We start from the raw sequence: 11,214 nt of genomic DNA, 5'->3' as shown, positions 1-11,214 counted from the left end.
GCAGCCGGCAGCAGGTTCCCAGCCAATGGGAGTGTGTAGCTAGTGCTCGGGGCAGGGGCAGTGCACAGAGACCACCACCACTTAGGAGCTGATCTTGCTGCGACTGCCTCTGGGGCGCAGCACAGTCTGCAGTGCAGGACAGGCAGGAGCTGCCTTAGCCCCCTTCCTCCCCCCATTCACCTGATCTCCCTGCACCCACGAGACCCAGCACCCGACATCCAACCCCCCAGGACTGGGCCGCACCTCGTGGCTTGAAAGTTTTAGGAGCCCATTCAAGGTGAGAGAGCCTGTGACCGCCCCTCCATCACCGGGGCGGAAGGAAAGGAAGGAGAAGGCAGCTGTGGGGAGGGGGAGGAGGGAGATGTTGTTAGTGAGATCTTTATCCAACTTAGATTAAATCACCCACATGGCTGTTCTCAGGACTGTTGTACATATGAAAGCCGGTCGCTTACACTCACTCCAGCACCTACATAAACAAGTGGCCAGGTTTTTCCATGGTGCTAATCATCTGCAGTCCCCCGTGAACTAACTAAAACTGACAGGCCCTTAAGTTTGGGCACTAAAGACTTAAGATATTAGCCACAGTATATAACAATATCTTGAGATGCATTTCCCCTGGCGCGCGTGTGTGTGAGAGAGAGAAAATGTGTGTAGCACTAAGCAGACGCTAACCTAGATCCACGGAAAATCAATAAAGTAATCCACTTACTCCTTTGGTCCTTCAGCCTTTTTAAGGAGCTCAGAGCTGTTCTGTTTTCTTCTCTCCGGCTGGAGGGAGGAAAGGCGTGGCTAGCCCAGCCGCTTTGCCCACGGCTAGTCAGGAATATAATTCTCCACTACAGCATCATTAAAGTAGTCGCACAGACCTTGTGCGCCTGCTAAAAACCAACGCAAGCCCCGAAAATCGATGCGGCTCCTGAAAATCGGCCCCAGTCCCGTGTGCCTGCTCCCAAGCCAGGCAGCTGCTAAAATCCGCATCGTCAGCTGTTGGAGCCACATGAAAATCCAACCGTGGCTGGTGCTTTTCACCACCTCGGCTTGGCCATAGCCAATCGCCCCTCGGCCTACTCGGCTTCGCAGAAGACTCGCTTGCAGGTCTAACCCTAAGCTGCCCGCAAAGTACACCGCTGGGTCTGCCACTCGCAAAGAGATGTGCAAGCTGAGTGTGAGCTAGAATTGCCAGATGGTTGAAACAAAAATACCGAACACCCGCCCCCCGCCCAAAAAAAACTGAGAAAAAATTCAGTTGAAGGGAAAAAAGGGGGGGGGAGACCAAAGTTGTTGAGAGAAAAAACAAAGACTCCAAGACTTATTAAGCAAAAAAATAAATAAATAAATAAAATAAAACAGCATGTCCCCTTTAAAAGTGAGTGCAGGGATAAGAAGAGGGGAGAAGTTGAGCACTAAGACCCAGAGGAGTCATTGCTTCTCCTTGGTCTTTTTGCCGACAGTCATTTTATGCTGGCAGCCTTGCGGAACCAGGAAAACATAGGATCTGGGGTTGGCAGGCTGGGGGGTGTTGGGGGCCGGGGAAGGGAAAGGCTGGGCACTGAGTGTTTGTAGGGTTGCCAGGTGCCCGGCATTTTTGCCTCCTGGCTGGGGAAAAAAATCAGAAAGTACCGGACATCTTAGGTGTCCGGTATTTTCTGAATTTTTTTTACCAGACAGGAGGTGAAAATACCAGACTTTCCACGTGAATACTGGACACCTGACAACCCTAGTGTGAGCACCGTGAAATTCTCTCCCCGGCAGAAGCAGGGAGAGGGTGGTGCTTGCACAGCAGAGAGCTGGAGGTTAGGAGCTGTCCTGGGGTGCCGCAGGAAGTGTGTGGGCAGGCGTAGCTAGCTCCCCCGGTGCCCGTGAGATGGGTGCCATGCAGGGATAGGCAGGGGGACTGGTACGCACAGCAGAGGCAAGCTGCATTCCGACAGGCACAGTAGCTTTGTCGAAGGGTCAGATAGCCTGCTTCCCATGGGAAAGGTTGACTTGCGGTCCAAAAGCAAACTGCCGCAAACTTTTCTTTGGGTTTTGTTATCAGCGACCGAGCCCCAACGTTCTTTGCACTTCGGCTGAGATTTTGAGGTTTGGGGTCTGCTGAAAAACGGCACGTTTCTAAAGAGAACAGACGCGTTTTTGCTTCCCAAAATCTTTTTTTTTTAGTCGAAAACCCCAATTGATGTGCAACTAAAGTTTAGAGGGAAGATTTTGTACCAGCCCTACCTTCAACCTCCACTTCTTTGGCAACTTGGTACCCTCCACTGGGAGGCCTGCTGGATGCAGGAAATGGCTAAGCCAAGGGGCAGCTGGGGAGAGCGGAGAGGGACTTTTAACCCACACTGTATAATACGTACAAATGCTGCAGCCCTCTCTCTCTCTGGCTATGTCTAGACTGCATCCCTCTGTCGACAGCAGTCTAGACGCGATCTTTCGAAAATACAACCCTTTTTCGAAAGATCCCTTATCCCTCATAAAATGAGGTTTACAGGATCTTTCGGAAAAGGGTTGTCTTTTCAAAAGATCACGTCTAGCCTGGCTTTTTTTTCTTCTTCGAAAAAGCGCCGTTTCGAAAAAAAAGTGGCGGCCATGTTTATGCAAATAAAGCACGGGATTTTTAAATCCCGGCTTCATTAGCAATTTCGACGTGCCTAATCTACATCTCTCTGTCGACCGAGAGATGTAGTCTAGCCACACCCTCTGAGTTGCTTGGCTCCTGAGACTCAGCGCGGTTGGGCATGGTCTGTGAATGGACGGAGCTCTGCCGAGTGTCGGGACCCCCGAATGCACGTGAGCCAGGTTTTCGAAGAGACGTAAAGGAGTTCACCCGCCCCAAAGTCCGCTGAATTTCAGCTTGCGTGGGACTCCTCGCCCTTCGAAGCCCCCAACCGAAACTAATAACAATTGCTGTTGAGAAACCGAAAGGAGCTACACAAACCCAAACTCTAGTGCAGTGTTTCTCATCCTTTTTTTTACAAGATATCCCTTTTTCAAAAAAAAAAAAAAAAAATTAAAAGTACCCCCAGTACCTACAGTTTTCAGACACACACACGTTATTCTACCATTGCAACACATTTGTTTAAACAACTTAATCGTAGCCGGGCAGGCGATGAAATTTTTGGGTGTAAAAAGTACACAAATAATAAAGCGCTATAAAATTAAAACAAAAATTCAGTGTTCTCCACATTTCAGCTGTGTTGATGTGCCCCCCGACTTCTCTCGAGTACCCCTAAGGGTACTCGTACCCCTGGTTGAGAAACACTGGTCTAGTGTACCCTGCCTTGATGCTGTTTCACTGGGCACCCGGAGGAGGAGTGGATGGAATGAACGTTAGTTTCAGACACCGTGAGTGCGACCTTTTTGGGATCACAATCCTAACCCTAAACGTATCCCACTGTTCGAAATGTCGGGGGAGGAAATCTGTGAGTTCCCCTCCTCTAGCCGGAGTCTCCTTCTCTGTCTTCATGAAAAGCAGCAATTGTTCCGTCTTCTGTTGAAAGCGTCTTCCCCCCCCAGCAGGGGCTACTGTAAATAATAATGAAGAGCCGTGATCAATTGCACCATGTTGTTCTGGGGGCCAAACGCCGCCACCACCTGAACAATTTCATTCCCCCGCCCCTCAGATTTCTGACCCAGGCCGGGCGCTGCCCTACATCAACCGGTCTCGTTGCTGGTGGATTAAGCCACCAGCACAGTGCTCTGTCACTGTGCAGGAGCTGAAACAGCTGCGTGCAGAAGCCGAGCCCTGAGCGGCAGAACAGCAATATGTCAGATTACAGGCGGCAGCTGCTACCGCCTCGGAGAGACGATGAAGCTTCTTGCATGGAGGGGCGCTTGTAGGTCGGAGGAGGCAGTGGCCTCAGCTTTGTCAGAGATCCCAGGGCATCACAGAGTCGCTGCTCCGAGCTTGCCGGACCGCACCGTGCATTAAGCATCTTCGCCGTCAGAGACGAGGCAGTCGTATTCAAAAAGCGAGGGATGAACTGAAGATTAAACATGTATGGGAATTATCCTCACTTCATTAAGTTTCCCGCTGGCTTTGGGAGTAAGTATCACGCTTATCGCAATCTTAGCCCGCGGGGTTGGAGAGAGAGACCGTTTAAAAGTACCAGAGTATGTGAATGGCAAAGAGAAAAGCATTTACCTTGCTCCTAGACAGCTGTACTGTTGCTCTCCCTTCTCCCCTATTGGTTTTGGGTCTGCACATCCAAAACTCATAACTCCGGTGATCTGAAGACGTGGGCTGTGCCCACGAAAGCTCAGGATACCATCTACAATTTTGTTAGTCTATAAAGTGCTACCAGAGCATTTGTTGCTTTTTAAGTTTATCCTTGTTAATTATGCCACAACTGAACTTTGCCTAGAAATGAAGCATGCTTGATCGGAGCCAGGGAAGGGTTTTTCTCTAAAGTTCAGTGATTGAGATGCAGCTGTGTTAGTCTGGTCTAGCTGAATAAAAGACAGAACTATGCAGCACTTTGAAGACTAACAAGATGGTTTATTAGGTGATGAGCTTTCGTGGGACAGCCCCACTTCCTCAGATCAAGATGTGGAAGAAAATTGGCATGGCCATATATACCAAAGGGATACAATCAAAAAAAAGTGAACACATATAAAATTGACGAATCAGATTTAAGAACAGAAGGGGGGGGGAGGGGGAAGGTTAGTGTCTGTGAGATAATGACATTAGGGGTGGTAATTGGGGAAGCTATCTTTGTAATGGGTAAGATAATTAGCATCTTTGTTAAGACCCATGCGTAAAGTGTCAAATTTAAGCATGGATGACAGTTCTGAGGCTTCTCTTTGAAGTCTGGAGTTAAAATCTCTTTGAAGCAATATGCATGTTTTAAGGTCATTGAGAGAATGGTCAGTCTGGTTAAAATGGCAAGCAACAGTTTTCTCTCTGTGAGAGAGCCTGATGTCTGTTTTATGTGCATTGATTTTTTGGCGAAGTGTCTGAGAAGTTTGTCTAATGTACATAGCAGACGGACACTTTAGACACATGATAGCATCAGTTATATTTCTGGATGAACAGGAATATGTGTTCTTGATCTTGTAGCTGGCAAGGTTTGCCGACAATGGTGTCAGCAGAGTAAATATGTGGACAAAGCTGGCAATGGGGTTTGTTGCAAGGGAAAGTTCCAGGGTTGGTATTAGTGTGGTATGTCCTGAGGACATACAACAAGGTTTACCGGTTATTTCGGAAGATGGGTTTTCTCCCAAAATAACCGTGTCTACACTGTGTTTGTTATTTTGAAATAGCGGCGGTCTGTGATTATGCAAACGAAGCACAGGAAATTCAAATCCACGCTTCATTTGCAATTTTGCTCAGCTGCATTTGCATCCTTCTCTCGAAAGAGGGTGCAAGTGTAGACATACCCTAGAGACATTGGGAAGATGTGTCGGAGTTAAATGGAGAGGGTCTTGGCTTCATGAGGTGGTTGGGGATCTGGGCATCACTTCAGTCCATTATACAAAGATCTGGACAGGTTTACATTTGGTTCTTCCAGTATTTATATTTAACATGTCTCAGACTTAAACTTCACTAGGGTGCATCTACACAGCACCCTAAACCAGATAGGTATATCTCTATATGGTTAAGATATGCAAATTGCCTATCTCATAGAACTGGAAGGGACCTTGAGGTGTCATTGAGTCGAGTCCAGTCCCCTGCCCTCATGACAGGACCAAGTACCATCCCTGACAGATTTCCCCCAGCTTCCTAAATAGCCCACTCAAGGATTGAACTCAACCGTGGGTTTGGCAGGCCAATCCTCAAACCACTGAGCTATCCCTTCCTCCCTCTATCTTATTTCAAAACTATTTCAAAATAGCTTATTTTGAAATTCTGGCGCATCTACAGAGAGCCAAATTTCAAAATAATGTGCTCTTTGCGCCATCCCTTATCCCTCGTGCAATGAGGTTTACCCGGATGGCGAAATAGAGCTCCCATTATTTCCAAAAATATTTCGAAATAATGAATGGCTTGCGGGGTAGCTATTTCGGGATGCCGAAATGGCCGTGCAGTATAGACGTACTCCTAGTGACTGCTTAAAAATACCTGCAATTAAACGACAAACTACATTGGGCTGTGAACATTTATATAAGTGTGCAAATTGTTATAATTCTCTAAACACGTACTTAAATATGTAAATTATTTCAAACCACACATAGAGGCCACCTAGGAGGTGTCTAGCTAGCAATGCATCGCATCAGTTTCTCAGCTAACAGAGTTGCAGCAGTTAATTTCAAAGCTCACTAGCTAAAGTAACAAATCGATTTTTGTTTTCTCGGACCGGGTTCTTGATTGGTGCAGACCCTTGTAGCTTATAATGCCTTTGAAGTCACTGGCTCCCTACCATGCTACCTTGGCTGATGATGATGTTGTATTGTTATCATGCACCCTTAACTTGTCGAAAAAATTCCCCTTTCAGGCAGAATTTTTCTAGAATTCGTTTTGGCCAAAAGGGGACGTTGGTTTGGGAAAAACTCGAATAAAATCCATTTCTGAGCATACGGGAGGAGAGAACCCATCCTTTTCCCATCATTAAAAAAAATCACCCCCTTGTATTTGAACAGAGATACAGTCAAATAAATGAATCAAAGCAATGCTGAAGTTTAAATCAGGGAAGGTAGTGAGTTCTACCTGGGCATAGATAGGACGCTATTTGTTAGTGAGGTTTAGGTGTGAATGAAATTGACGAAGAGAGCTATTTTATGCTCCACCCACACTGATCAATGCTGCTTTTATTATAATGCTGTTTTGCACCTTACCAACAGCTTAACACTTTAGGGAATTTAACTGCAACAGGGAAAAAGTGGCATATGCGTTGTCTGAAACCCGTTTAGTTCATCTGTTTGATCACTTTGAGAGCTGCCTGTCTTTGAGGCATGATAAACTGTGATCAAGTCAGCAGTGGCTGAAAGACAGAATAAAAAAGCCATCTTTATAATGCTCTAGTTCAACTCAGCAGGCTTTACAGGGCTCTGTATTATTATTAATTTCTTTGCATTCGAGCAGTTTTCACACTAAGCGAGGGATTCTCCACTGACACACAGAGAGACCCACACAAAGATCAATGGGTTGGGGGTTAGGGGTGGTATGAAAAGCTTCCTAAATGACTGCAGATTCACTTCGGAGCATACTCAATGAACCATGCCCGTTGTTTAAGAGCATACTCTCCCGGCCTGTGAGCGGATGGTTGGGTAAAAGCTTGGACAATTTTTGAATGAAAAACTGTCTCGGGCTCTCTTTGCCAATGCCGAGCACTCAAACTCTTAGTTGGGCTTCCCAAAAATCTTTTAAAAAATTACGATTCAGAAGAAATAATACGTTTGGGCTACATCTAGACTGGCACGATTTTCCGCAAATGCTTTTAACGGAAAAGTTTTCTGTTAAAAGCATTTGCGGAAAAGAGCATCTAGATTGGCATGGACGCTTTTCCGCAAAAGCACTTTTTGTGGAAAAGCGTCTGTGCCAATCTAGACGCGCTCTTCTGCAAAAAAGCCCCGATCGCCATTTTCGCGATCGGGGCTTTTTTGTGCAAAACAAATCTGAGCTGTCTACACTGGCCCTTTCGCACAAAAGCTTTTGCTCAAAAGGACTTTTGCCCAAACAGGAGCAGCATAGTATTTCCGCAAGAAGCACTGATTTCAGACAGTAGGAAGTCAATGTTCTTGCGGAAATTTAAGCGGCCTGTGTAGACAGCTGGCAAGCTTTTCCGCAAAAGCAACTGCTTTTGTGGAAAAACTTGCCAGTCTAGACACAGCCTTTGGGTTTAATAATAAAACAGACCCTTACCAACCATGCCTCATCCAAGCTTAGCATGCACACCTTTTCTCCTGGGAGACATAACTCTTTGGCCGTCATCAGCTGAGCTTTTTCGGGCCGTGAGTTAATTCTTGCATTGTGCCAGTCCACTGATTGGGTGTGAAAGGCTAATTGGCAGGTGGCTAAGTAGAAAAAGACGGTAATCCTCATCTGGTTAGAGCGTGAGTAACTAAGGTATCATGGAAACGGTGTGCTACCATTGTCCCCTCTTGAACTTCGGTTTAACTATTTGCTACACGTAGGCATTTCTGTCCTTTCGGGAGGAAAAAATCCATAGCCACACGATCAAATTGGGACTATGTTTATTAAACCCTGAAGTTTAGGTCTTCTTCGGCACTGCCAATCACCCTGACAGTCAATACCACAGCTGAGTGGGCAAATATTTGCATTAATACCAACGGCTGAAGTACAGTAGTGAGAATTCCTCGCGAGGCGCCAGATTTTCAATAGTGACCTGCCAGAAACAGGGACTGTTGAGGAGGTGGCTGGGGATGTGGGTGGGCCCTTCGTGACTGGCTGGTTTCCATAGGCAGATCCAGAAGTAGCTGGCTCAAAAGCTGGCAGATGGGAGCAACTCAGAGCTGCCCGGAGTGGCCGGGAAAAAAAGCCAGAATTTGTGTACAGAGTTTACCGATCCCGTTTTGCACAGATTGTGCGTGCAAGCTGCGTGCATTGTTCTGTAGCTGCCCGGCCTCAGCTCCATGAGTTCCTGTCAGCAAATTCCACCCATCTCATCTTTCTGTCCTCTTTCTTTCCCTCAGCTCCCTTTCCCTGCCCTGGCCCCTCATGATGGTGAGGTGAGTCTCCCTGCCCGAAGCGACGCACTCCCTGGCCGAGGGCCTTTGGAGTTGTCCCTCATTGGAGCAGAGGGCCAGGGGCTGGCTGACTGCTGGTGAGTGGGAACGGGCATCTCAAAGGCCGGCCGTTCCCACGGTAACCAGTGGCTAAAACCCAGCAACTCCCCCTTGGCAACAGTGGAGTCAGGACGCCGGAGGGGTCCGTTACCCCGTCACCACTGACTGTAGGTGAGGTACAGACGGCCCCCTGTTACCTTCAGAAGCAGGGCGTGATGAGTTGAGGGCAGCTCATTTCAGAAACTCCCCACCAAGAACGATGAGCGAAAACGGTCACCCCTTTGCTCCCGGCCTGTTCCCTTCCCACCCGGCTCTACCCTTCTTCCTCAGAGCTGCAGGGCATCTCCTCAGCTCTGTCTCGCCCACCCCATCTCTCTGATGCATAGCGGCCCACCTGTGAGGTGCGGAGGGCGGCATTTGCCTACCAGGCGGTTGGGAGGTTGAAGGCCTCAATGTACGTTGAGATTCTCTGGTGAACTTGCGTTGTTTTTCTTTATTCCGTGCGGTCCCTCAGGCCTTCCTCCGGCCTTCCATCCTTTGCCTGTCTCCTGCTGCGGTCTTGGACCTCCTCTGTGCATGTGGTGGTGTGTGGCAATCCCGTAGCTACCCGGCGCAGGGGAAGTCAGGTTGCAGCCAAATTCTCTCGGGAGCGTGGCTACATGCGGCAGAGAGAGGTCCTGTGAACCGGGAGGTAGCGGGATGCTGCACTGCTAAAACTAGCATGGAGGTGGGTACTTCTTGGGCGTAGAGAGCTGAGTAGGGGAGACACCCAGGCGATCAGGCGTGTAGGACCTTCTGCTGTACTCGCCTAAGCCCATACCTCAATGTCTATACTCCTCTTCATACCCGTGCTGTCTGGGGGCGTCGTGTCTGTTCTCTATAAGCCGCTCTAAGCATAGATCGACTCGTAACATCTTCCCTAACCATTTTGATAGAGGGCCTTTCTGCTTCTCTTGTATGTTTCCACGTTGTCCTAGGTTTACCCTGTCTCCTCTTGCTCAGGAGAGCCCAATCCATCACTTCTCTTGTTGTTCCGTTGTTCGGTTCTTTCCTCCAGCGGTGTCCTAGCCACCACCTTTGCCTTGCCGTAATTTCCTGTCCTATCTATTGGTTTTGTCCTCCTCCAAAGCCCTTCAGCTCTGATCTTTTTAGCGTCCATCTGATGGGGTGGATCTGCGTAAAGCAGGTGTTTGTGAAAACGTACAGTTCATCTGGTGATGGTACCCGGGGAGGTGTGGAATCCCTCCAGACCATTGCAGGAGCCAAGACGTGACACTTGATTGCCTTAATTTCTCTAAACCCAAAAGACTGGGGGCCCTTTCTTCTCAAAGTGGGAGGAGAGGAGATACCCCAATTTGTGGCATTTCCTCAAGGGGTCGCCTCATGCGATAACGACATTCCGTGGACCGATCCATTCTTGCTGGAGAGGTGGGGGGGATCTGACAAGTTTCTCTGTGTTAAAAGAATACATGGGGTAGAGAATACAGCTCACTGGGGGTGCTGCACTGGCTGTCTCCTTTGCCACCAATGCTTGTTGGCAGACTCACTCGGAGAGCAGAGCTATTTGGCTTGGCCACAAAGTCTCCTTTATAAACACTCATCTAGCTGGGCTGGCGGGCACGCCGCCTCAGGCTGAAATCTCATCAGTTCTCCCCAGTTACATAGGGTTAGGTCAGGTCAGCCTTTGAATAGGAAAACTCCCAGGCGCTGCAAATGATTCCGTTGGTGGTACTGTGGGGCAGGGGAGGCCCCCACCAATAAAAATCTCCCCTAAAAAAAATCAGTGCTTTGCATGGGGTGTAACCTCCCGGGGCTAGCGAGAAACGAGGCAGCTACTGTCTAGCATCAGGGAAAGGAAATGTTTAGATAATAGATAAAGATAATGAGATAAGAAACAGCCAGACTGGGTCAGAACAAAGGTCCATCTAGCCCAGCGTCCTATCTGCCCACAGTGGCCAATGCCAGGTGCCCCAGAGGGAGTAAACAGAACAGGGAAGCATCAAGTAATCCCTCCCCTGTCACCCATTCTCAGTCTCTGACAAACAGAGGCTAGGGACACTGTTCCTACCCATCCTGGCTAATAGCCATGGATGGACCTAACCTCCATGAATTTATCTAGCTCTTTTTTGAACCCTGTTAAAGTCCTGGTCTTCACAACATCCTCTGGCAAGGAGTTCCACAGGTTGACTGTGTGTTGTATGAAGAACTGCTGCCTTTTGTTTGGGACTGAGAAAACCAGAAATGGAAGAGGGAGGCCAGGAAGAAAATCCTTGGTTTACCGATCGTTCTGACTGGCCACTGTGTTCCGTAGCTGAGTCATGGCTGGACGGGCTGTGCCCACACTGCTAGCCGGAGTGATGCTAGCACAAACCCAGCTAGCCACGCTGGGCGGCACGTGCCCAACAGGAGTGCAGACATCTTCAGAGAGACATGGCTGAGCAGGGCAGCTTCTGTGATGCTGCAGGGTGGATCCGAACGTTAGTGCGGAATGGGGTGGAAGGGCACAGATCTTCCCGATGGGACAGTGCAGAGCTG

General features: G+C 48.5%; 1 protein-coding gene across 10 annotated transcripts in view; it reads left to right on the top strand.

Moving 5' to 3' along the window:
* The window catches only part of RXRG (retinoid X receptor gamma), a 58,005-nt gene that overhangs the window by 17,791 nt on the left and 29,000 nt on the right, over positions 1-11,214 (top strand). The window contains exon 1 of one of the 10 annotated variants that reach the window (XM_006115887.4): positions 2,527-4,039. The exons of the other annotated variants lie outside the window; for them this stretch is intronic. Coding sequence (XP_006115949.1) covers positions 3,991-4,039 — 49 coding nt within the window. The 5' untranslated portion in view covers positions 2,527-3,990. Of the gene's footprint in view, positions 1-2,526; positions 4,040-11,214 lie in introns of those variants that run through there. 10 annotated transcript variants of the gene reach the window in all.

The sequence above is a fragment of the Pelodiscus sinensis genome, chromosome 9 (genome assembly GCF_049634645.1).
Source record: "Pelodiscus sinensis isolate JC-2024 chromosome 9, ASM4963464v1, whole genome shotgun sequence".
Lineage (NCBI taxonomy): Eukaryota > Metazoa > Chordata > Testudines > Trionychidae > Pelodiscus > Pelodiscus sinensis.
This window is presented reverse-complemented; position numbering and strand designations above follow the sequence as displayed.